Source organism: Dermacentor albipictus, chromosome 9 (assembly GCF_038994185.2).
Source record: "Dermacentor albipictus isolate Rhodes 1998 colony chromosome 9, USDA_Dalb.pri_finalv2, whole genome shotgun sequence".
NCBI lineage: Eukaryota > Metazoa > Arthropoda > Arachnida > Ixodida > Ixodidae > Dermacentor > Dermacentor albipictus.
The window spans coordinates 104263643-104290568 of NC_091829.1; the positions used below are offsets into that span (position 1 = coordinate 104263643).

At 47.9% G+C, this 26926-nt stretch overlaps 1 protein-coding gene across 3 annotated transcripts in view; it reads left to right on the forward strand.

Moving 5' to 3' along the window:
- The window catches only part of LOC135907201 (phospholipid-transporting ATPase ABCA3-like), a 314412-nt gene that overhangs the window by 213344 nt on the left and 74142 nt on the right, over positions 1-26926 (forward strand). For all 3 annotated transcript variants that reach the window (XM_070525182.1, XM_070525183.1, XM_070525184.1), the window contains 3 exons: positions 9598-10055; positions 19245-19432; positions 22307-22480. In XM_070525182.1, the coding sequence (XP_070381283.1) occupies positions 9598-10055; positions 19245-19432; positions 22307-22480 (820 nt within the window). The remainder of the gene's footprint in view (positions 1-9597; positions 10056-19244; positions 19433-22306; positions 22481-26926) is intronic.

The following is a 26926-nucleotide window of genomic DNA, read 5'->3' on the forward strand; positions in this document are numbered from 1 at the left end:
CAGGGACGCCTTCTCACCATTGTGAGGAGGCGTCTGTAAGAAGAAGTTAATCCTAAGGCATCATTATCCACACTTCTACAGAACTCCGGAAATGAACTCTGAAATAGCTAATAATAGGGGCCACATAACGTAAAACTATTCCATGTATTTTGTTGCAATCTACTGACAGCAAAGTTACGTAACCGCCGAGGCAAGCGTCTGCCGGAGACCTGCAGTATCGTTTCAGCAGGCCAATGATGCGCTCTCCTTCTTTATAGGAGGTCACCTTTGTTTGGCTTCAAAGCGAACAACATTTCCTTTTTTGACGTGATTTTAAAGGAATCTGTTTTGCTGACAACAGGCAAGCAGCACGCTGAAGTGGAAAGGGTTTCGGTAGGGCCGAGCTACCTCAATGAAGATAGATAACCTTAATGAGGAGGGCGGTGCCGACGTCTGTGATTGGCCCGCTTCTCGCTGCTTGGATTGTAGTGGCTGGTCGAAAATCGTGACGGCCTGCATCGGAAGGCTAAAAATTACAGTGACGTCTTATCTCGTGAATGCGGGTTACGGGCAAGCGTTTGCGTGCCATAGCGCACACGAAGCTAGTGGCCCTCGGTGCGCCTAGACGCCTAGAATATCTGTGTCCCTATCCAGAAGGACAATAACCATGCTTGACGAAGATATATATTTATTTTGGACACGTAGGTGATTTCTGAATTAAATTTGAGTGCATGACTGTCAAATAAGCAGACGAAAATGAACCGCCGCCTCAACTTCAGCAAGCATGGCGAGTAGCTCGTTCTAACTGGAGTAGCCCTGCCCTAGGCAGTGATTTAGTGCATTGTTAATTTTCCGGGTTACACGACCCCCAAGGACTTCCAACAGCTGCGCACATTCTTCATTGAAGCGCCATGGGATTCGGCTAGAGCTGGCCTATTTTTGGACTTTCTCTTCGAACAGAATGCACAGGTGCTCGGTGCTGCAACGGAATGCTTTCGCGCTGTTAGAGTGCACGATGGCAGCAATTATACGTCGTGTTGCAAATCCCCTGAAGGCTACAAAACATGCTTGCGCTGTAATATATGTGGCCCACTGCAGGTGTACTGCCCTTGTCCCAGCACACGAAAAGGGAACGATGTAAACTTAAGCAGTCGACAGTCTTTGAGCACGGCAGTAGAGGAGCACACAGAACTAAATTTCAACTACGTAAAACCTTTCTTTCTTCCCTGATTCTCTCCTCTGACGCCCCTTGAGAATGCAGAAGCGGTTCTGAAGATCCAGGAGAGTGAGTTGAACTCCACCATGCCATAGTCGTAGGTGTGCTGCATCAACCAAGACTTCGGTGAGTCAGTGATCCCCGGAAGCAAGATCGGGTGCTTCAACTCCTCCGGGTAGCTAACCTGCTGAAGCCGGCCTCCTACACGAAGTAATCTGTCATGGTCTATAAGCGGTTGTAATGTCGGCACATTGCGAGTATGCGAAAATTTCTATCATTACTGCAGGGCCGGGACTTCGCTCGCGAATGCGTAGTAGTGGGGAAGCCTCAATACATAGATATCCGCCTGATGCAACTACAGCGCCTTCAGTGGCTTTTTGGTGGAAGCGTTCCGAAGAAACTTCATGATCCATTCCGCTATTCGGAGTAAACGGGGGATGCATTCAAAGCTTGCAGCCTCAAGCACTGGCTCGTGTAGGAATGGAGGAGGTGCCATTACTGCCGCGGGGCAAGCTAGTCTCACTTCATTGGTTTCTCTAGAAAGCGCATCCGGTAAAGGAGCCGAACGTTGTTTCGCAAGCTGTCACAACAACGAAGAACTGGTTCACCACAGTGTCGCGTATCGCGTCAGTGTCCACAATGTCGCGTCATCGTATCTACTGGATTGTCGTGGCCTGCGCAGCGCCTCCAAGGATACCCTGACGTCGGGCGTTGTATTTCAAGAATACGGTTTCTCGAAAGTCTCCCATTGATTAGCGTCGGCTGCAATCCAATGTTGGGCTATTGATGAGTCCCTCCAAAAAATCCTAACATCTCAATGTTTCTGGAATTCCTCGATATAGCTCCACAGCATGACAGCTAGCAAGTACACAAGAAGCTCTACGTATGACAACGAGGTAGTTTTCAGCAGTGCGACCCTGCAATTGCTTCATCATCATCATCATCATCATCATCATTATTCTGGTTACGCCCACTGAAGGGCAAAGCCACCTCCCATACTTCTCCGAGTACCCTGGTCATGTGCTAAATGGGGCCATGTTGCCCCTGCAAATTTCTTAATGCCATCTGCCCACCTAACTTTCTGACACCCCCTGCTGCGCTTCGCTTCCCTTGGAATCCAGTCCGCAACTCTTAATGACCATCGGTTATCTTCCCTCCTCATTACATGTGCTGCCCACGCCCATTTCTTTTTGTTGATTTCAACTAAGATGTCATTAACTCGCGTTTGTTTCCTCACGCAATCTGCACTTGCTTATGAGCAGCTGAACGTTAAACTTTCCTTCTTTGATCTGGTAACGCATGTAGACGGCTGCACCGTTTGTCAGTGGGCTTGCATCGCAGAACAGGTGAAGTTCAAACGATGAAATATGTCGCGGAGGGGAAAGAATGACGCAACGCGGAATGCGCCTCGAGGAGAGCGTCGGTAGTACGGATGTGCAGCTTTCCCTCTGTTTGTACACGTCTTGTCCAGCAATCTAGTCAATGGTCCTTCCTAGTTATGCTCCTCAGCAGTCAGCATTTGTGTTCATCTAACTGTGCCGAGAAATCATGACCGATGGCTGTAGTGTTCACAGTGCAGACTTCATGTACTTCTAACGAGCCTACCGCGAAGTCGTGGGAGTTGAAATGACTATGTAATTTGGGCCTGATGCTTGGACAGCGGTAATGGCGGGAAAAATTAGAAGCCTCAAACGTCTGCACAACGAGGTCTTCTGTCTCGAGAGAATCCAGGCCGAACCTTTTGGACAGGTAACCTGAAATGAACGTTCTTTGGCAACTGGTGTCAAGCAGTAACCGAAGTAAGAAGGAATTGTGCGTTCGGGACGCTCACGCTGTGGCCATTTGCATCAGCAAAGGTGAAGGCGTACAACCGCTAACTTTTAGTTGTGTCCTGTTCGACAAGTTTATTACTGCTCGCGGCAGATAGGCTCTTGCTGTCTTCTTTCCATATGGAAATGTTCTTGTTTCATATGAAAATATGTAGTGTTTCCATGTTACAACTGATGTTTCGTGCAGTACTTCCACATGAGCCACGCTGCATTGTAGCCCTTTCATGCAACGTGCCCTCCAAAGCCGTGTTTAAAATGACAATTCTTGCGAGTTCGCCAGCGTGTAATTTCTACAGGTGACAGGTGACTTGGCAGTCTCATAGGCGTGGTCCCGGTGATAGCACAGTACATAGCAGGTTGGGCCATTCGATGCAGGTCTTGCAGCCAGCGCTAATGCTCATCGTAGCTGCGGTGTTAGACACGGTTTGCATCGCACCTTTCTCGCGAGGGTGCTTTCTGGTAGGGACCTTGAACGGGAAGCTTCGCTCTCTGCTTTCGACTTGCACCTACACGGACTTGATGACCTTTCGCACGTCTTGTAGTCGCAACCTTGGAGCAGCGCCATAGTCGGCTTGAGTGTCCACCTGCGTTGGCGACATATATTGGTGATATCTTCGGGGAGTCAGTGCATAAATACACGGTGAATATGACCGCGTATTCTGATGCTGCAACCTTGTGGCTGTCTAGGCAGATTGTGCGAAAGTGCACCTCTTCGCAGAGTTCCCGCAGCTATGACAAATGAGAAGAGAGACCTACGGGAAAGACTCAACATTTGCTGATGACGTGGTCTGAAAATAGAAGCTCGTCTTAAGCGAAATGCAACTTTTTCGCCTTCAAAGTGAGCCCTGATAACTTGATTGCTCTAGTACTGTTCCAAGCCGCCTAAGGTGATCGTCTTGCGGCAAAGATGACGACGCCATTCAAGTAAACAAGACAGGGTTGCCACTTCAAGCCTGCTTATACCATGTCCATCGCGCACCGGAACGTTGCAGGCGCTAAGCACAGTTCTAAGGACATGGCCTTGAACTCATACAGGTGTTCTGGCGTGATGAAGGTCTTTTGGCAATCCCTCTCGTCAGCTTCTATATTCAATAACACGGTTTTGACATCCATCGACGAGAATTATTTAGCATTGAAGAAGCGATTCAATGCGTCATCGATCCGTGGGAGGGCGTATACGTCCTTCTTCGTGATCTTGTTCAGTCGACGATAATCGACGCAGAAACCTAGGGTTCCGTCCTTTTCCTTCAAGATTACAGGAGGCGCCCACGGGCTTTTCGACGGCTATGTGATGTCATCGTGCAGTATTTTGTCGACTTGCTTTGTCTAAAATTTTGTCTAAACTCGATAAGGGCTCTGGCGGAGTGGTCGAGTGCTCTCTTGATGACGTCAAAAAGCAGTCTTTGTATCGTCGGAGAAGACTGCTGAGCTGCTGCTGCTGCTGCTTACTAGTGGAGCTACTTGGATTTATGTCGAAGTATGGCTCGGCAACTAAATGTGTCGGGGTAGATGCTGCAGTATCCTAAAGGACAAATGTGTTGCTGGCTCTCACAATTTCCTCGACGTATGCGGTTGTGGTGCCTTTGTTGGCATGCTTGAAATTTTGGCTGAAGCTTGTCAGCCCCACTTTGTCCTTACCCTGTGCGGTCGAGCGGTTCCTGTTGCTACGCAAATTGTGCGGTTGAGTAGCAGACGTCGGTCACACTCGATGACGACTTCTACGTCTGCGATTGTTACGGTGCCGACGGAAATGACAATGCTGGAGTGAGGCGGGATGTTGACTTGATCTTCGAGCGCATTGCAGGCATGATCACTACGAGCAGAATTCGGCGGTATCGCTTGATCTTCGGATAGCATTATCGACTTCGACTTGAAGTCAATGAACGCGCCGTGTTGGTTCAGGAAGTTCATGCCGAGAATGACGTCTCGTGAACACTTCTCGAGGATAACGAAGGTAGCAGGGTTGGTCCGGACAAGAGTGCTAATTCTCGCAGTGCAGATTCCAGTCAGCGTTATTAGGTGTCCTCCAGTGGTCCGTATATGGCGGCTTCCATGCTGTCTTCACTTTTTTCAACTGGGCGGTGTAGGACCCACTCATGACGGACTACTCGGCTCCTGTGTCTACTAACGCAGTGACTGTGTGGCCGTCGAGCAACGTGTCGTGGTCAGTGGCTCGTTGTTTGATGTTCAAGTTAGATCTTGGCGTCGGATCACGGCTGCGTCGCGTTGACGTATGGCTGGTACGTCGCATTGTCACGTCGGTGCATTCTTTGCTTCTAGTCTTCGTCGGGATTGTGGCGTGTCGGTGTTGTGTCGTCGAAATAGTCTCTTCGGCGTCACCATCGGCGGTTGAGGATCTTCGTCATTTCGACGAAAAGCATCCGCCCTGCCATCGGTTGCTGCTTGCTTTTCCGGAAATGGGCTGACGGAGCGGCCCCTGGCTGTGTATTGTCGTCGCTGCTGCGACAGATGATGGCGGTGAGGTGGTAGGCGAGATCACCTGGTCATTCGCGCTGCTGTGGGCGCTATTTAGCGGCGGCAAAGGCTCGCAGTCTGAAGTCGCGGTATGGGCGTCAGCGTTACACTTGCCGGGCTTCCCCGCAGTGATAGCGTAGCGGGCGGTGGTCGGTGGCGCGACGATTGTCCACCTTTCTCGGGTAGCTGCACTTGGCGATGGGCAGGTGTGCTGGCGGCGGTGGTGGTTGGCGACGGAATTGTGGTGTTACGGAACCCCGGCATGAACGCTGAAGGGGACCTTGATTAAGGGTGATGGCTGCGTAGGACATCGCTTTTGTCTGGGATTGCAGCGATGCCGGAACCGCTGAAGCTCCTTAACTATGCCAGCGATTGAGGCCACCTGGGACTGCGACCTTAGGCACAAGTTCTGCAGCTCTTCCTGTACGACCGCTCTGATCGTCTCGCGCGGGTCATCGGCGTCTATCACTGGAGCTTCTGCGCAGTTTCTTGTTAGCGCAGGGTGGTTATATTGCCTGGTGCATAATTCAAATGTTTCCTCGATCATTGTGGTCTCCGAAAGAAACTCGGCGACAGTGGATTACGCATCAATTAGGCGAATAGTTGTTCCTTCACACCCCGCCTGAAAAACCTTACTTTCTTTTCTTCAGACGTGTCGAGGTGGGGGTGGCGGAAGGGGCGAGTGATTTCCTGCAGAAGGATCGCGATGTTCTTGTTTGGCAGTTGCACGCAGGTTTAAGTAGAGCTTGGGCTCGCTCTTTGCGCAGGACGCTCCTGAAGGTGTGCAGGGTACCATTGCAGAGCAGGTTCCGCGTAGTCGGAGTTGGCTCGCGGTAATAAAGCCATAGCGTCCTAAAAGGTGAAGTACACATGCCAAAGTTTGTCATCGGCGTTCCAATTGTTGCCAGCGACTCTTTCGTATGTTTCCAGCCAGTTATCGGGCCTTGAAACGATGGATCACGGAAGGTCAGTGGCTTCCTGGGCTGTTGCAGCACGAATAGGGACACTGGGGCTGTCAGAGGGGTTGTAGACTTGGCTACAATAATCTTGGTTGTCTCAGGTAGGTTATGTTAGGGCAAGTGTGGTGACGGCAGGCGACGCGGGCAGGCGACGTGGTTTGCATGTGGACGCCTTTCCGAAAGCATGGTCATTCGAAAAACTATTACGTAGGTACTATTTTCCGTAAATAGTTTTGCGGCGACTCAGCGAGGTTAACTATGACGCTATTGTAGAAGGTACATTTAGAGGTTCCCGTCATCAGCCCTAACTTGAAGTCCTTTACGTCGCCAGAGTGAAACCTTACTTCCCACTTGGGACCAACCCCTGGAGAGACATTGGCTTACGTTCGGCAGGTCACTCTGCAACTATGTTTTACAGCAATTCTGCATGATTTTCTTACTCTGGGGTACATGTGACCTATTATGCTCGTTTCATATGTTCAGCCACAACTGTCTTCATCACTTTCCTACGTTTCTTTTAGCGTCTCAACGATGCTACATTGGGGTAGGAAGCAATGCCACATTCCATATGTGAGCCTGTGTGCTTGGAAAGCGGGCGATAGGTGAAAACAACAGCAGGACAGTTCTGTGTAGCTCTTAGACAGGCGTTAATTCCGACCAGCCTAGGTGTACTTCACCCGCGACAATATCGAGGCCTCCGTGCTAATGTTCTTATGCTAATGCTAATGTTCCTCAATACTGTCTATTGAATCACCCTGGTTTGACGTTTCAGATACGAGCGGTGGCGCCCCACAACCTTTGCAACACAAGCCATTTTATTGCCGAAATTGAAAAAAAGAAACACTGCCATTATCACCAGCTGCTAGTGATGCATGACAAGACGCATGGTCTTTTGGCGGGACCTCCGTGACAAGCCGAGCTCACACGTACACTCCCTTATAATATCGCTTCAAAAGGCTGGTCCGCCCCAATGTGTGATGGGAGAGCATGAGTGCGAGCGCATAACATAGAATAAAAAACAGCCTTCGAGAAGGGAAACTGTACTTTCCACAGTGGTATGATAATAAGCAGCGGAAGCGCATGTAATTTACGAAGGAAAAGCAAATGTGGCGCTACACAAAGAGGAAGCGGACGTAACTTTTTACAAAGAAAAATCTAATCTGGGTGCTTTTTAGGGGTAGAGTGCGCTGGTACGTGCGGTGCTCGCCCTGCTGGCTTTTCGGCATGCCACGGTGCCATGGCCATCGCATAGCTGGTGGTTTTAATAACCAGGAGACCAAAGAGCCTCTACTGATGGCCATATAGACTGATGGCCATTTGCGCCGGTGGTCTTCGCGTGCCTTCCAGTGCCTAATTTTAGGAAGACCGCAAAGCTTAATTTTGAACACGCTGTATTTGGAATGGTTTGTGACTGCATGGCATGCAAATGTACACTGTACTTTCTAGGGTGCTGAAGGAGCATGTTAAATAAATATTGTTACTCTCCACAAAATTGATAAGGGCCTAAACGGAATGCATATCAACAGGCGGAGTAATATTAAGGTCACACATGAGAAGATTTCTGCGCTAATTTGTACGCTAGAACAGATAACACTGCTGGCTCCACAAGCAAATGCTTGCGGGACATGAAGCTACTAGAACGGCTGTTGTCTTTTTCTGCAGGAACGTGATGCACCGCTTCACTACTGGAAAAATAAATGCCCAAAGATAAACCAAACTGAACAGCGAAAACACTTGGGACCAATGAGCACAAAATACGGGTGAATTATCGTGTGTGCAACCGTTTAATACATTAAATGCAGTGCTTTAACTTCGATTTACCAAAAGGTTATTCTTTTTCCTTAACGAAATGAGGTGCCGGTGGACTCGAAAAAAAAAATAGATATTTTGATAACGCAACCAAGTCGCCTATAGGCACGGCTACAGTAAGATGAAAAATGTTAAGCGCGTTCCTATATCGCTCTTTGTTTCGTTAGTGGGCGCGTATAGCGATGGCCCAGCAGCTAAAGGTTTGTTTCGGATACAGCAGTGGAGGTTCCTGACTGCTCATATGTAATGCAGGAGCTAGTTCGTTAGCTTGTGTGCGCCTGTAAGTTAACGAAACGACTATTACATAAAGATTCAAGCCGTGATGATAAATGGCTCACTGGTTATTGCCGTGGTCAGTCGCAGCGGAATCCGGCTTCAGTTTCGATGCTGTCGCGTTCCGCATGGCTCACGATCGAAACCTAAGTTTCGGGCTTATATCCTTCGCAACGAGTCATGTTTCCCAATGTTAAATAACGCGGGGTATCAAAGCGCGATAAAGTAGTTTTAGCACAAAATAAGCATCCAGTTTAAGTGCACGATCCAATGAATCCATGCTGGTAGAAACTTTAAATCAAGGCCAGAGGTCACGTGATTTGTTGATGATGCTGAACGCTATTTTGCGTTTATAATGGCAAACGACAGCAGCAACAACAGCGAAGTTGCTAATAAAGAGTACAATGTATAATTCGGAATGACAATTTTGTACTCTTTGTGATGTAACAAAAACTCTTCGATAAATGTGGGAGAAAATCTGTAGGCTAAAACTGAGCGCACTACAGCGCCTATAGCGGGAAATGTTGGGCTCATGCAGGCAGACTTGAAATGGCTGTACTACATGCTTGTTTTATTAGCAATGCCATGCGGTCGCCATTTCTTACCCTCTGTGGTGATTCGCTGAACTTGATAGTGTGCTACCCCTGGCATACTCCAGCGCTTGCGCGTAGCTGTTTCTGCACGCGTTCGCTCCGTTGCGTAAACAGCGTACCTTTCGCGAGGTGTCACGACGAGCCCGCTCACCGTAGAGACGTTCGGATAAGGGCGTGCTTCCATTGGTCTTTTTGCGTGACGTGGCCTCAGGTGTGTGGTGACGCGAGCCAGAAGGAGCGTGCTGAAAAACCTTGGAGGCGTAATGTTGAGATTCGCGGCCTAACGACAACCGCCACATACACGTGTCATACGCGTAGGTGTTGTTTAAAGGTTGCCGAAAACAACTCCAGCCCTGCGGATCCGCTAAGTGCCGTTCATGGGCATACACGACCAAGTTATAAAACAAATGTTACAGAATGTGCAACTTCGTTGCAGTTGGCCTTTCAACTATGCTCTTTTACAGTGCCTGGATTTGCAATAAATTGCCACGGCAGTCTGCTGGAATTTAGCTACGAGGGATTAGGCTACGAGCTGTTGATCGTGCTAGTCGAAGGCCTGCTGCTCCTGGCGATCGTGATCTGCTGGACATCCGGCTACCGGGGTTCTCGAGACCCCTTCGCGCCCAGGGAGTTTCCCGCCGAGGAAGACGTCGAGGAGGAGAAGAGGCGCGTCAATGCTGCATGGCAGCAAGAAGGGCTCGGAGGCCACTCGCTCCTCGCGTGGAGTCTTCACAAGCGGTACGGCAACTTCCACCCCGTCCGGGGCATGTACATGGCGCTGCGGCCCTCCGAGTGCTTCGGTCTGCTCGGCGTGAACGGCGCCGGTAAGACTACGACGTTTCAGATGCTGGCCGCGCTGATCAGCGTCTCGTTCGGGGACGCCTGCACCGTGGTGGCCAAGCTCAGCGGAAACGGTCGTAAGGTGAGAGGGTGCTTGTAATAGGGAGTTTTAGTGCGTCTCTTAGCGCGTAATTTTATCGCAATCACATGCTGTTGTCCTAGAATCGCGATAATGCTACCATTGTCAATACCAGCGTCGCCAGTGCATGTAGGGACAGTTTCTGCCATGCATCCGTTGCCGTATGGTCGTCATCATTCAATTGTAGCCCTAACATCATCGTAATATAAGCTTCGCCACGCGGTTGTTGTTATATGGTATTCACGCCATCATCGTCGCGTCATACATTGGTCGTGATCCCGATGCGCTCATGCCGTCCTTATCACACTGCCGTCGTTACATCATGGTTGTCATGTATAAATGCTAGAGCTTGGACAATAAAACCCAAGCAATTGAAAACTTCGTAACTGATTTCGAATTTCATGCAGCAGCTATAACAGAAACTGGGCTCACGTCCATAATTGTTGATCATGAGTTCACCGCAACAAATTACTCCGTCTTTCGGAACGATCCTCCTACCCGTAGTAGTGGAGTGGCGTCATTAGTAAAAAAATGTAATGCATTTGCCACTCTCCCTGTGATAAAAGGCGCTGAGGTGGTATTTTGCAAATTGGCATACTGTATAAGAGCCACTCACGACTACACGCAGCGCCACGTGCGAACTTTACGCGTCGCCCTTATGGGTGATCTGAACTTTCGTGAGAATAATTGGAATGGTATGTACTACTCGGCAACAGCCCCGGATCCACTATTGGATCTCATGTTAACCTTTCAATCTTTATCAGGTCCTGCCACGTCCAAGCCGCTCGCAGTCAACAAGTGAAAGCATTCTTGACGTAATACTAGCCAGCTATCATTTCTAAATAATCATGTACGAAATGGTGTCCTTCATGGCATACCTGACCATGACGTACCAGTATGCGTGCTACCAGTTGATGGTATTACTGCTCATTTTCCTATTTCCTTTTCCTTATGGGTTCCTATGTCTCTGCCGAAGTAAATTCCGTTTGGCGTATGGTAAAATCTATCGTCCTCTGCTGCCTCACGAACTACGCGCCCACTAAAACCAAGCAGACGCCAATTTGCGTGCAGTTCTATACTTGTTTCCATCTCGTGATGCATTGGCTGGCGTGGGGAATCTGTCTCGTGCGGCACGTTGCGAGCGGAGCGATGTGCGGCGCGACTGGTTCGCTAATCGGGAAATTGCAAGAGGCAGCACGCGGATGACACGTGGTCGCGGTTTAAAACCACCGCCGCAGACAGACTTCTGCTCATGCAGCGCTTCGTTTCTACATATGGTATCGGTGGACGCGCTCACCGAATGCCTTATCGATGGCGTCATCGGTGAACGGACGACACCCGCTGCTCTGGCTCCATCTCGTAGTGAGTGTAGCCGTAGTACACGACTTGCGCAGCACAACGCTTGTTTTCTCATGCTTTCGCCATGCCGTCCTCCTCCGATTTCGTCCTCGCGCTTTCTTCGCTATCGCCATCTTTCATCCGCGCAGCGCTCCGCCTTCACTGTTTCATCTTTCGCTGTGCTCATTGACTCGGTTACGTCGAGGGACATCAAGGTACGCCGAGGGACGCAGTTGCTCAAGACAGGAACAAGCCCCTAAGAGCTGCGCTCCAAAATAATCCCTGGATCACCTGAGATGTAACTGAGGTGAAGCGCCGTCGTAAAAGATGTTGTAGAAGCGTAAAACATAAAGGAGGTGACTAATGCAGAGTGACGAAACTGCCCAATGCCATCGTGGAATTCAAGCTCGAAGCCACACAGGCAGAATAATATTACGGTAAAGGGGCACCAAACCAACCGTCGTTCTTGGTGAATTGACATAGTCTCCGGTAGCATACGCTGCTGCGAACATCCAAGCCCAGTTTCGCTGCCGAACGCGCTTCGTGGAGCTCGCAAGCGGATCGCGAAGTCAAGTTTCTCTCAAACGCCGTCTTGTCAACAGGAGCCTGCCTTCTAATTGTTTTCTGCATGCTATATTTTGTAAGAAAGCGGAATACAATCCACGGCTGCTATTACTAGCTCTGGTCGGCTACGTAGCGTATATGCCGCGGCCGACGCGGGGTGCAGCCGAGAGTCCACTGGGTGATCGCACTTCGGCTATCTGAGAGCAACCGCATTTGGCTAGTGTTTAGCGATTCGTAGGCACCCGTTAATATCCAAAATGAAGTTCGAACGGCACACTGCGGTGACATTTAGAAGGCGAAGCCTTGTGGGCCCGTCCCACTATGGCGTAGCTTTCGCAGTGCAAGGCCTTGAGGAAGGAACGGGAGCAGAGGAGAGGCCTTGTTTGATTGCACTTAACTTCGTGGCTGCTGAGCTAGCCCATTGAAGTACTTTTTTTGTGGCTAATTATTTTTGAAAGGGTCCCTTTCCACTTGAAACGGCTTTCTCTACATCGATAAAGAGTGTTTGAGGGACGCCTTAATGTAGAATTACATAGCCTTGTTTCCGGAAGGTTCTGGAGTCACTTCCACGCCAACGATGGAAAAGCGTGTCACCACCTCCCAGTGGAAGAAACTGCAAAGGTCAATGCATATAATCTTTTTCTATCAACATTTACTCTAGACATTAAAATTATTCCCCATATTCGAGCCTGACAGGGTGTAAACATTGCCAAATTGGACATTAGAGACGCCAGAATACTTAATCTTCTACTTAGACTTGACCTTCGAAAATGCGACAATCTGGACAACATACCTGAGGAATTCTGTAGAAGTATGTGAAATAGTGCAGTAGATGCATTTGCATATTTGTTCGCCAATTGCAATTGCAGAGATACGTAGCAATTTGAAAATTGCAAAAACAATGCCGGTTCATAAATAAGGGGACATTACCGAAATTTCAAATTTTTACACGTTTCCTAAACTAGTACATGCTGTAACGTTCTAGATCACGTAATCTTTAACCAGATCACGCTTCTTCTAATGAACATTGGCTTCTTGCCTGCCAACCAACATTGCTTTCACAGTGGTTTATCAAAAGCAACCCGTCTGACAGAACTAGTCCCCGATGTTGCGTTTTCAATCAGTCACCGTGGCCAGACTGATATTATTTTGCTCTATCTGGCGCATTTGATTTTCTATGGCAAATTGATTGTTGAAGTCGAAAGTGTTGTTGCAAAAGGGCCCCTTTCAGCTTGAATAAAATAACTTCTATCCAATCTTTCACAATTTGTAATCTGCGAAAAAATGCTAACATGGCTGCAGTTGCTTCCTGAGTTCCCCAAGGCTCCGTTATTGGGCCGTTACTCTTCCTGAACTATATTAATGACATCAGAGCGAAAATTGGTTGCAACACTGTTCGCCGGCGACTGCGCTATATATAGCGAAATGTCTGATAATAGCGACGGCATCGCACATAATACGGCGCCTCAACACTCTAGCTATTTGTTACTGTAATTTGCAGATGTGAATAAACGCTACTGTCATCTGTAACATCTATATGCCTTGCGAGAACTTGCGTAATCCTAACATTTTCTACGTGAATTACTCTTGCGTCTCTAACGCTATAACACGTCTTGTAACACAAGACAATGCCTTACGTCATGATCTTGATATATTAGCTCTACTATTTCCTCATTGTAAGATTTCTGTCGTTGACTAATTCAACTTTTTCTTGTGGTGCGGTGTAGTACTGTTGTTTGAGATTTTCTGTTCTGTTTTCTGTTTTATGTTCTTCGTGTAATACAAGTGTACCAATGGTAAAGCGTATAGCTGTTCTTGAGAACTTCCACAAACTAAATGAAATAAAATAATCATAAAAACCTTTGTGACCGCGGCGTAACAAGGAAAACAAGACCATCAAAACTTTAGATATGACATTAATTGCACACCGCTAACTAAAATTGAATAAGATAAATATCTTGGGCTTATATAGCCTTCAGTTCCCAGGTGGGATAAACATATTTCAAATATCACCGCAGGAGCACTACGCAAATTATCCTTCCTCAACAGAAGCCTTGCGCTCTCCAACACATCAGTTCACCTACTAGCCTACTACTACCCTACAAAACACTCGTAAGGCTAATTCGCGAATACGCAAATACAGTCCGGTTTCCTCACTCTATGACTGACATAAAAAATTAAAGGTAATACAAAACAAGGCCATCAGGTTAATCCAAAATAAATATAAATGCGCAGACTCTGCGACAAATCTTCTAATGCCGCAGGAATGTAAACGCGATCTGCGAGAGGAATACATGCTCCCCTGAAGTTCTTTCTTCAGCTACTCAAAAATAACTATACGATAGACGTGTCTAGGTACATTTCATTTTCTGAGGCTCAGAAAGCACGTAAAAAGCATGCATAGACTTTAAAGGGACACTAAAGCGAAATGATCAATAAGTTTAGACTAATGAAGCATTGTTTGAGAACCCTACAGGCAGTCATTCCAAACATATAGTTTGATTATTAGTTGAGAAAATGAAGGTCCAAGTAGCAGTATTTGAATTTCGCGCCGAAACCCCAGCGCCGCTACATCAGCGTGATGTCAGAGATTCCAAGGTATGTTTTCGCATTTGGGGTGCGTTGGCTGAATAAAGGTTCCCGAAACTTTCCATGTTTAATATTTGGTTCCTTTAGAACACAATGTAGTCAATCTGTACCACTATATATAATTAGTAGGCCCTAGAAGATGCCATCGAAATCCAAGACGTCACAGCCCCCAGGTGCGGGCACTTAAATAGGCGTCGCCACCCGTATTTCGTCCTTGCGCTTTTTCTGGCTTACCAAACGTCTTATCGTTGTAAGAGTGGTGTTTTTGGTATTGTAGAACGGTAATTTAGTGATGCAGAAGAAATCATTTTTCATTTTAATGTTCTTTTAACACAATAGACATGCAACCAGGCAGGCACGTACCCAGGATTTTTTTTCAGGGGGGGGGGCCACCACCTCCATCATCATCATCATCATCATCATCATCATCATCATCATCATCGTGTTTTATGTCCACTGCACGACGAAGGCTTCTCCCTGCGATCTCCACTTACCCCTGTCCTGCGCCAATCGATTCTAACTAGCGCTCGCGAATTTCCTAATTTCATCGCTCCATCTAGTGTTTTGTCGTCCTCGATTGCGTTTCCCTTCTCTTGGTACCCATTCTGTAACCCTAATGGTCCAACGGTTATCTAACCGGCGCATTACATGACCTGCCCAGCTACATTTTTTCCTCTTGATGTCAATTAGAATATCGTCTATACCCGTTCGCTCTCTGATCCAAACCACTCTCGTTCTCTCTTAACGTTATGCCTAGCAATCTTCGTCCGATCGCTCTTTGCATGGCCCTTCACTTGCTCTCAAGTCTCTGCCACATATGCACTGGCAAAATGCATTGGGAAATGCACTGGCAAATGCATTGGCACTGGATATATTGCACTGGCAAAATGCACTGATTGCACACCTTACTTTTCAATAATAATGGTAAGCTTCCAGTCAGGAGATGGAAATGTCTGCCGTATGCGATCCAACCTATTTTTATTCTTCTGTGAATTTCCTTCTCATGATCAGGGTTCCCTCTGATTAATTGACCTAGGTAAACGTACTCCTTCACAGTCTCTAGTGGCCGACTGGCCATCCTGATCTCTTGTTCCTTTGCCCGGCTATTTATCATTATCTTCAACTTCTGCATAATAATAATCAACCCCACTCTTACACTCTCTCTGTTAAGGTCTCCAATCATTTTTTGTAACTCATCTGCATTGTTGTTGAATAGAGCAATGTCATCGGCAAACCGAAGGTTGCTGAGATATTTGCCGTCGATCTTTACTCCTAAGCCTTCCCAGTTTAATAGCTTGAATTCTAAGCACGTAGAAAATAGCTTTGGAGAAATTGTGTCTCCCTGTCTGACCCCTTTCTCTATAGGTATCTCCCTGCTTTTCTTGTGTAGAATTAAGGTAGCTGTAGAACCTCTGTAGATATTCTAACGCGAAAGACGAGTCAGTAAGACGAGAAACTATTTACAGATTATATTTACAACAACGGATGCAGCGCTGACCGGTTAGATTCACAGCGCGAGCCCAGTTCGTTCTCTCTCCTCTTTTCTGGAATGATGGCGCCTACGCGCCTCGTTCAAACAAACAAATACCTCACGCATGTAGTAATATTTTCCAAGCTTTTTACGTAAGCGTTCTGTACTCCTTCATTACGTAGTGCCTCTACGGCTGCTGGTATCTCTACTGAACCAAATGCCTTTTCGTAATCTATATAAGCCACATAGAGAGGCTTATTGTACTCTGCAGATTTCGCGATAACCTGATTGATGACATGGATGTGATCCAATGTAAAGTATCTCTTCCTGAAGCCAGCCTGTTCCCTTGGTTGACAAAATCCAGTGTTAACCTTATTCTATTGAAGATTATTTTGGTAAATATCTTATATAATACTGGGAGCAAGCTGTGGTCCCATAATTGTTCAATTCTTTAACGTCTCCTTTTTTGTGGATTAGTATAATGTCTGCATTCTTCCAGTTTTCTGGGACTCTTGCAGTCGATAGACACTTCGTACAAAGAGCCGCCAGTTTTCCAAGCATTATGTCTCCTCCATCTTTGATTAAATCGACTGTTATTCCACCTTATCCTCCCGCTCTTCATCGTTTCATGTCTTGCAGGGCCCTTCTGACCTCATCGCTAGTTATAGGAGAGTTTCTGTATCCTGTTCATTACTGTTTCTAAGTGAACTATCATGACTCCTCTTGGTACTGTATACAGGTCAGCTTAGAATTTTTCCGCTGCTTTTACTATATCTTCGAGATTGCTGATGATATTATCCTTCTTATCTTTTAGTGCATACATCATGGTTTGTCCTATGCCAGGTTTCTTTTTTATTGATTTCAGGCTGCGTTCGTTTTTTACGGCTTGTTCAGTCTTTATCATGTTATAGTTTCGAATATCAGTTATTTTCGCCTTGTTGATCAGTTTTGACAGTTCCGCAAAATGTGTAACGCTAAGCGGCCGCCAGTCCCATACAACCGCGTAGAGCGCAGGACTCTGCGATTCTAGACGTACTGCGCTTACTGCGAAAGGTTAGAAAAACACCCACATAAGCACAGCAGAGAAGTGGCTACGTGAGGCGGTTCGACCAATAACTGTGGAAGCGTCATTCAAAACAAGTAATTGTTCTCCTCTTCCGGCGGCGTTTTCTCTACTTCCTTTTTAAATAAAGAGATGTTGATCCATAAATATTCTAATAAACAACGGTCAACTTTTTTTATTATTCACTTTTGCTTGCAGTTTGGTTGTTGCCTTGGCTCTCTCCCTTAGTAGATCGCTTAATTTCTCAACTCCTTGCGATTTTTGTTTCCGGTTGCCAATTTTGCACGAAAAGTGCTATACAGTTAGGGAAACACAGACGAGATAACGGGCGACATTCATCTTGCTTATGGGTTTAAGGGTTATTGCAGGGTTTCATGAAGGACGCTCTTTCACATTATTTTATTTCCCACCTTATCTAACCCATATCCCGTGTATATCATTCCCGGCATCTGCCAGCGTCGCGGTGAGCCATAACTAAAGGAAACAATGAAGCAAAGGGATAAGTTAAACGCAATGGGCGTTTTCTCCGGCCGCAACTCGTTCCATGAGAGTACAGACCAGCTGAGTAACAGCCGCATCCCTCTCCTGGTACCAGGATCAGCCTAAACAAAGAAGGTTGAAGTAACAAAAGCAACAGCTATGCACGTGACGGTTGAATAGATGGTGACAACTGAACGCATCTCGAGTTAATCGTGAGGGTGCGGAATCTACGAGAAAACTGTCCTTCACATTGCAAAAGATCCCGATAACTACCGCCATCTAAAAGGAGTGAAAAAGGCAGCATAATGCTGACCGATGAACAGCTGCGAATCTCAACATTGATCTGGCGGCGCTTTAGGAATGTGTGAGGAGTGGTGGCGTGGGTGGGGAGGGGGGGGGTATGCCACTTGATTTCGGGGGGGGGGGGGCGGGCCGCCCTGGCCCCCCCCCCCCTGGGTACGTGCCTGCAACCAGGAGACGTGCAAGTACCCTTTCTTCCCTCTCGCAGTACCGGAACGGAGTTGGGAGTGTTGGAAGCGGCCCAGCTGTTTGGGCGATGGATGCTGTCTGCCAGGGTTTATATATTGCATACGCGTACGACCCCATTTTAGAGCATGTGGTGTCCGTCTATATCGTGATACATTTCCGGTCTCTGTGATAAAGTTTTGATTGTGCTTGACGTCAACCAGTCATGTAGGTGTGGCGCCATATTGGCCGGTATGTTTGGAAATGCAATGTTGCGTTGTGGCTGATAGCTTCGACCAACTTGTGTCAGCTGGACGGACGAGGGCTATCCCTACTGGTATCAGGATGCTGCATCCTCGTTTCTTAGAAGACAAGCGCGCTACTTGTCTGTCTCGGTGTTGCTCTATTAGTTCGGTGAGAGTGTGAAAGGGGCCCGTCCGTGTGTTGAAGGCGCTGATTTCAGGTGCATATTGGTAGATCCAGGACAGCCTTGTGAAGGGTGTTGAGGGCAGATTTGAGTTTTCTAATTTGTGTTTATGTTAGCATTAGGGACGGGGTGGTGTAGAGAGCCTTACTATAACACGAGCGCAGTCACGCGCTGTGTTGCTTGTCTTTGTCTGCGTTCTATTTTTTGCTAATGATGGCGACTGCGTTATTTATAGCGAAATGTCCGATAATAGCGACCGCATCGCACTTAATACGCCGCCTCAACATTCTAGCAGATGCAGATGTGAATGCAGATGCAAGATGGAAGATGCAGATGCAATTTGCAGATGTGAATAAACGCTACTGTCAGCTTTAACATTCTATATGCCTTGCGAGAACTTGCGTAATCCTAACATTTTCTAAGTGAATTACTCTTGCATCTCTAACGCTATATCACGTCTTGTAACACAAGACAATGCCTTACGTCATAATCTTGACATATTAGCTCTACTAGGTTAACTTTGGGAGTGAATATGATGAACTGACGGCATTCCAGCCGCCATGCTGCAGGAACAGCACAGTGTGGTAAATTGTAATCGTGACGTCACGTACGAGCTGTCTGCACAACTTCGAAGTCTTGGGGACGTGTACACATCAATGTCAGATTAGAACTCGTTTGTGACGTATCTTGGCCTGTTTACAATTCTTTGTATTCTTTTTTGTCTACTCACCAATCTAATTTGTATGGCGTTGAGGAGGAAATAAATTTCATTTCCCCTGTCCCCTTGCCACGCAGTGGCAGTCGCAGATCAGCTACTGCTTCCAGCTCGGAGGCCTACTGGACAGGCTGAACGCGTACGAGTACCTGTACCTGGTCGGCCGACTGCGAGGCATCCCTGAATGCGAATTGAAGCCGATGGTGGACAGCGTCATATCGGTCGTTGACCTCGACGAGCACGCCTCGAAGGAGTGCGGCGTGTACAGGTTGGCGGGCGCCGATTGAATTTATGTAGCAGGCATTGTTACAATCAGGCGTGTGCGAGTACTAATTTTCAAAAAAGGAATTGAATGTGATTCGAATGGTGCCGAGACGAATAGAATCGAATACTGGTCGGACTGTTTTGTGATAGTAGAAGAAGGTTCTTCCAATAAATCTAGAACGATACTCCAGTCCTAGTATTCGCTATATTAGTGTGTTACTGTTAATACGCGGGTGGAACATTAGGATTAAATGAGCAGTTTGTTCGCGTAGACGACAATTTTCGCAAATCGCGAAAGACATAACTTGGCGCTTTTTAAGCAGGTAGCGTGCCCACGTGAATAAATTGTATCGGATTTCTGAGCCAATATTCCCTTTTGTTTCAGGAAGTTGGCATTTTGAAATCGAAAACTACTCGAAAAATATTGTTATTTAGAACTGTGACTATTGACAAGTACAGCACATTTGATTTCTTCAAAAGTTTGGAATATTCGCACTGACATTGACAATTGGTTGCGTCCTATTATTATGAACGATCGGATATCAAAATTCGCGAAAGAGTAGAAAATATTTTCTATATTAAAAATCACGTGCGAGACAGCGGTTGCGTTCTGCCTTATCGCCAGAAGTGATGTTTCATTTCGCGAACGCGGGTGACGCGCAAGCGTATGGGTGCTACTTTCGTTACTTTCAAATTATCAAGGGGCTTTAATATAGTGTAAGGAACAGCGCCACCACGCGGACAAACGTACGCAAACTAGACGGATGTGGGCGAAAGCGGCAGTGGTTTCCGCTGCAGTGGCGAAACAAATGTGAACATCTTGTACATTCGCGGAGATTTTCCGGCCGCTTTGGCTTTTCCGCCCGCTTGCCGTTTCCCACGTGTGAACCTAGCCTAAACATTCACCGCGGACACCGGCTGTCGAAACGCTGGCGCTAAGGAATCGCGGCAGCAGCAGCGAGCGAAGGGACCCTCGTGCTTCTATCGCTTCAACGCAAACTCATCGATGAGAACACAGCACACGCAAAGCTTCGGACGGTACACTCTGCCTCCAAAGCAGATCGTTTTCAACATAAAGCGCCCGTGACCGCGCTTGGCCAAAGTACAACGCCCCCGCTCGGTCTCTTCAACCCGGTGTCACGGCTCAATGCCCACGACGGGATACCGCGCGCTTTCTCCCCGCGCGCACGCGAGATTGAACGGCCACCTTCGCCTCACCGTTGCACGCTTTAACTTGCACACACAGTGTACGGCGCGCGAGGACGACGTTACCATGAGACGAACCCACCACATATGTATCGCAAAGAAAACCAGTAGAGCTGCCAGAGGAGGTCTACCCAGCGCACATCGCCTACATTCCGCTTGGCCTCCTTTCTCCTTCTGTACTTCGCTGAACTCCTAGGTAGCGGTACTTAACCGCGCGCTTAGCGTGCTCCCTTGTACTACCCAGGCGCGCAATTTTCTTGAATTCCTGGCGCCTTCATCGTTCCTTTCCTTCGTGGCCTCAGACAAACACCATCGATTTGAAGAGCTGGCTAGTTACGCTTGCGTGTAAAAATAAAGCTTAAGCGAACGGATTAGAAAACCGGGAAAGCTTGTGTCGTTTCGCGACTAGTAACAAACAAAGCACTGAAAACGAAGACAAGGAAGGTGCACACAGCACTTGTGTTTGTGTGTACGCCTTTGTTCGTCTTCACTTTCTGTGCCCTGTTTGTTATTAGCCATAAAGGCTTGTTTAGAAAATTTTATGGATGCGATGCCGCCTTCAAATGAACTTTGGGCCGATTGGGGAGCCTGTAAATTAGAAACATCACAAAAAGTTCGGAAAGTCATGGTGGTTCTGCCATAACACTGACAAATAGGGGCGGCATCGCGATACGAGGAGACAATATAAATTGTGTGGTATAGCGCGAATCAGGGACAAGGGACGCAAGAAAAGCGAGGACAAGCGCTTTCTTGCGTCCCTCGTCCTTGATTCGCGTTGTACCACACAATATAAAATGGAAACCATCACCCTTTTAAGTTACAAAGAGGCAGTTGAAGAGCCATAAAGACGGCGCAGTGGTTCACCTGTTAGTTGGGGCGCGGACCCAGCACTTAGCCACAAGGTTAGCGTACATGGTGCATCTCAACAATGGCGGTAGTATAGAGGCAGAAAGAGCACATGACTATGTGCCTAATGAGTAAAGTACAATACCGCAGTACTGTAAATCGTTTCAAGCGGATGCAAACACATTGACATTGTCAGAATAATAATTTTCGCCGCTGAAGTTGACAAAACAAATTTGTAATCTGTCTAAGGTCGAGGCATCCTTATTGACTAACTTGAAATTGCTAAGCAGAAGTAGGGAAATTCGCTCGTTAGCTCAGACTAAGCAATAAACATTTTATCGATACCCAGCTTGGTTAGGAACACGCACACTGCTTCTGAGGTAGGTGAGCACATCGCCCCCTCTGTGTCATACGCGAGTGAACCCGGTGCCCCTTAAAGGGGCCCCCAACATCACCTCCGCCTCTACACTTTTTCAGTAATGCATAGTGGTTGGTGCCGCTCTACTTAATGGTCGTCTTGCAATCGGCAACATTCCCAATGTAACGATGCGATTTCTCTCCATTCCCAACCCGTTGTGGTTGTTTAGTGGCTATTGTGTTGGGCTGCTAATGCATGTGGTTGCGGGATCGAACCCCGGCCACAGCGGCTGCAATTTTGATGGAGGCGAAATGCGAAAACACCCGTGTACTTAGCTTTAGGTGCATGTTCAAGAACCACAGTTGCTCCAAATTTCCGACGTACACCGCTACGGCGTGCCTTATAATCAGAAAGTGGTTTTGGCACGTAAAGCCCCATAATTTAAGTAAATCTTTCTCCATTGCCCAGCGGAGGCAACCGCCGAAAGTTGTCCATCGGAGCCGCTCTGCTGGGACTGCAGCCGTTCGTGTTTCTGGACGAGCCGTACGCGGGCGTGGACGTCGTGTCCAGAAACAAGATCTTCCGAGCCATCGCGGAGATCAAGAAACGCGCGCAGACTACCTTCGTACTTACGTCACACAAGTGAGTGCTGCCGAAGTGCAGACAAAGTTATCACACAACGAAGCCAATGACAAAATGACTGTATTCGAGCGAGGAGCAATCGAGCGCTCGATTTGTTAGGTCACAGCGAAACTAAGCCAGGTAACTATGAAGCTGAGGTGTGAGCATAGAGGCGAGTGTTTTTTGAACCTCTTCTAATGCAATAATTTCTGTAGCCACCAGAATGCCTTGCAGGAGATATCCGACATTGACAGAAAAAAAATCCTCTTTTCATTAGTGTGAGTGCCAACAATTTAGATTTCATAATTTGTTTACTATCATGTGGGACGTTAATATGACTCCTTCTGAAATTTCACAAGTGTTCATGCGCATCCTCCTGACGTTTGGAAACTGCACTCTGCTTTTGGAGCACGCTGCTCAATGTATATAAATCAAGGTATCTGCAAACTGGTAGGGAAACTTTCATAGAAGCCTACATGTTCAGAAAATGTCGGCCTGTCACAGCGGTTGCCATCAGTTTCTTGGAGGGTGGAGGCAGCTTCTGTCAACAAAATAACACAGAAAGAAGTGTCACGTCAAACCGTGAAGTGGAAGCGGTATCGTGGTCATAAGCTGCTTCGGGCAAATGTTTAAATTCATCTATGGTTCACTATTTCAGCTGCTACGCGAACAGTTATTTAGCTTGTTTGAGGTTGCAGCTTATTTCACCTTACGTGCAAGTGTGCTTTGAAACCTTGTCTCCTAAGGGGAACATAACTAGGCTTTTAATGACGGCAGCCACATCTATTAAGAACGTGAAGGATTAGAGCGTGTTTGAATAACACAGACAGAGAGACTTGAAGACTGGCTTCACTTTTATTTGTTCACGCAGCCAGTATGCATGAACTAATGAAGAAAATAAGCTTCAATGGACAGTAAATAGTACGGCCGACACATAGTCACAATATAAGAATGTATGCGATACCTAGCACTCACCACTCTGCTGTGCAACAACTTGTAATCATAAATAAGAGTAATCAATCAAGACATCGTTGCACTGCTGCCCCCCCGCCTCTTATTATTATTTAAAAAATAATTAACCTGGCAATTTTGCTGCCTGCAACTCTGAGTGCACCCGCTTTCTTGCCACGTTCACACCGGAGCATTCGGCGTATTGAACGACCGGAAAGTTCCTGCTGCCGAGCTGCCGGGTCGTTCATGTTGCTAGCCCACCGCGTCGTCAGAGCTCGCAAGATGCCTCGAAAGAAACAACCAAGGGTGCGCGATACTCACGGAGGACGGAACTGAGGAGAGGCCCTACCAAGTCTCCGCACTAGAAGAGTAGTGTGGAGAAGGTCACGTGGTATTTTTTGTTGTATCTGCCATCTTGCGGGGCACAATGGCGGTTTTGTTACTATGGCTTAGACTCATGTGTGTGCTTCTCCGTAGATCTCGTACCATTGTAAAGTAGCGGTATGTCCAAGTTTGGGTTAGTCCCCGTGTCTTGTGCCACCGTGTTAGCGGGACTGTGCTTTGCCGGCTGCTGTTCTGGCCAGGTGACATTCGAAGAAGCAAAGAGCGTACAACGAGCGCGTATACAACGCTGTACACCACGTACCGCACTACTGTCAGAGGATGATCTGGTAGTATTCTTGCTGTCTTCGGTGGATACAGTGCTAACGTGCCATCACGGACTGAAGCCGGTGTGCTTCAGAACGTACGATAAACGACTTGCAGGTCAATGACAGTCGTGTAGTGTTCCCGCTTTTGTCAGCTGGCGATGCACTCGTGGCACGCAAGCATGATCGAGAAGCAGCTGTTGTTAGTAATAAAGGCGTGAACCCTGCTTACCGCATCCATCAATGCGCCATAGAGTGGCAGTGAACAGAATGCTGGCGGACGCGGTGTAAGAGTGAACAAGACTCGACAGAAAACTACGTCTGCGCGCACATAAAACGGCTAATGGTCGATCGCGCGTACCGAGCCCTGTCAACGCGCTAGAAGCACGCATATACATGTATATACTGTTGGCCACTGCGCGTGAGCTACAACAGATTTTATCGGGATAGCAATTATATGGACACTCCAAGCGCATTTTTGTCGTCGCCGTTGCCGTGAATGTTCGCATTAGGTCCAAGGTTGATAACACTGTCGCCGCGCGACGTATGCTGTATGTGGGAGTCAAACCACGCGAAGGAAACCGATGATCTCGGCTAAATGTGGCGCGTGCAAAGGAAGAAAGCGGAGAGCAAACGCACTGTCTTCCGTAGCGCGAACAGCTGTGAGGAGATGGGGGGGAGGGAGGGGGGGGGTGTCAGCGTGGCGGTGCGCCAGCAACTGCGCACTTCGCGACCCGGCGCAAGGAGAACTTACGATCGCGGCTCAGCGTCCCGCGCGATAAATGGAGGAAAGCGGGGCGACCGCGCGGCTTTCGTTCGGCCAACAAGTGCGTACTCTGAACGGCACCACTAAGATTTGTGAGTCAATAAAGTTGTTCTCGCGCGGTCGCGCGCGTCGTATCTTGGAGGTGATCTGTAGACGGCTCACACCTTTGTGTACGGTATAATCTCGCGGCTCTTGCGTTGAAGCGATAGACCGCACGAAGGTCACTTCGCTCGCTGCTGCTGCCGCGCTTGCTCGGAACAGCGCTTTGACAAGGAGTGTCCGCACTCATCCAATGGAATGTGTTCATGTTTGCTTGTGCGCGCTGACACTAGGCTTGCTAATTCAATTAGTGAGATAATGTTTCCGAGAATTTACGAGAACGAGTTTCTGACTAGCATCGTTATTTCGTACATATGTCTACTAATTTGCTATCGCAATCGATGCCTCGCGTTATGGGCGAAACTGCGGCTTTTTTTCGTGAAGCTTGACACACCGTGAGAAGAATGCTACTCAAGACGCAGTCATGCATTTAAATGCGTTCTCTCGTCGGCGAGCGCTGTACCTCGTCATATCACTGCGTTACGCCTGTAACTTGTACAATAATCCAAACAGTGCCTCATGGCACGACTGACATGCTTGTTTGTTAACCTAAACTACTGATGGGCTAGCCATACGTCGATGGATTATGATGTGCTGCAGGTCATCGTCTGCGCATTCTCGTAGCACAGTGAGAGTGCGCAGATTTATTTTCACAAAAGGCGCCAGGAAGTAGCAGGGGCCGGCATCATGGTCTAATGCGCGAAGTTCGCTGTCAACTTCTTCCAACGCTAGAGCACAATGCTCTGTCGACATGACGATCGTACATCGTGATTGGATTCGTTGACGGAATCGCTACGTGGTGCGCGTGTCCACGTAGCCTGAAGCGGATCGACGGCGGAGGCGAAAAATGTAAACAAGAGGGGAGAAACTGCCCCGACAAAATGGCGAATTAAAGCGAACTTCCGGCATAACAATAGAGGACCGAAAAAATGGGGAGAGACCCTTATGTCATTGTGAAACTCCGTGACGCCGGAAGCTGGCGCTGCTCCGCCTTCTTGTCGGCGCAGATTCTGCTCTATTGCTTACATTTCTCGCTCTCGGCGCACATCTACGCCGGGCTACGTGGATGTGCTCGCGCCCTAGTGATCCGACCAACAGGTCCAAGCACGACATGATTGCCTTACTCATGCCGGTGTAGTACCGGGCTCTAGCGTTGAATGGAGTTCATAGACAACTCCGCATGTTTGACTGTGAGGCTGCCCCCCCCCCCCCCATCCCACCTCCTTCGCCCCCGCTACTTTTGCCAGCTTGTCTGAAGATAAATATGTGCATTCTCATTTCGCTGTAAGAATGCACAGCGGATGCGTGGCAGCAGACTTTACAGACATAGCGAGGTATGGTTAGCCCTTCTGTACTTTATAACAACGAACACGCATGCTAGTTGTTGCGTTATAGGAAATGTGTTGCTTTATTGAACGTGTTTTTGGCGGCCCGCACCACGGAGATGTGATGAGCGGCAGCGCGCTGCCTAAGAGGCCAGCAGAGGAGAACGTCGTTATGCGTTTACACCCAGTGACCATGACACCCAGTGCGCCTAGCGCGTTGACCGGGCTTCGTGCGACGATCAACCTTCCGCCATCACCCTTGTTCACTTTTGCACCGCATCCGCCAACTATCACTTCCCTGCGTCTCACGAACACACAGATATCCCAGCTAAGGAAGGTTCGTCCCTTAATTACTCACAAGCAGCCGCTTCTTTACCGCCTATTCACAGGGCTGTTTTACGTGCCACAAATGTATAGTCCGCTGTCGAAAGCAGGAGCACTACCCAGTTGTCCCTGATTTGCAAGGCGTTTGTCGTAGGTATTCTGATATACAGCAGCGTCAGTCTGTGATTGCACTTTAGGATGAATCCCCCGAAGACGGCAAACAGATTCCCAATCGTCATTTGTTGAACATTGTTCCCTAAAGGACGATTGGCAATCTATTTCCCGTCTTCAAGGGATTCTGGGTTTGACGGTCCCCGAGTCGGGAACTGGAACTGCTTGGCTCTCCAGCGCTAAA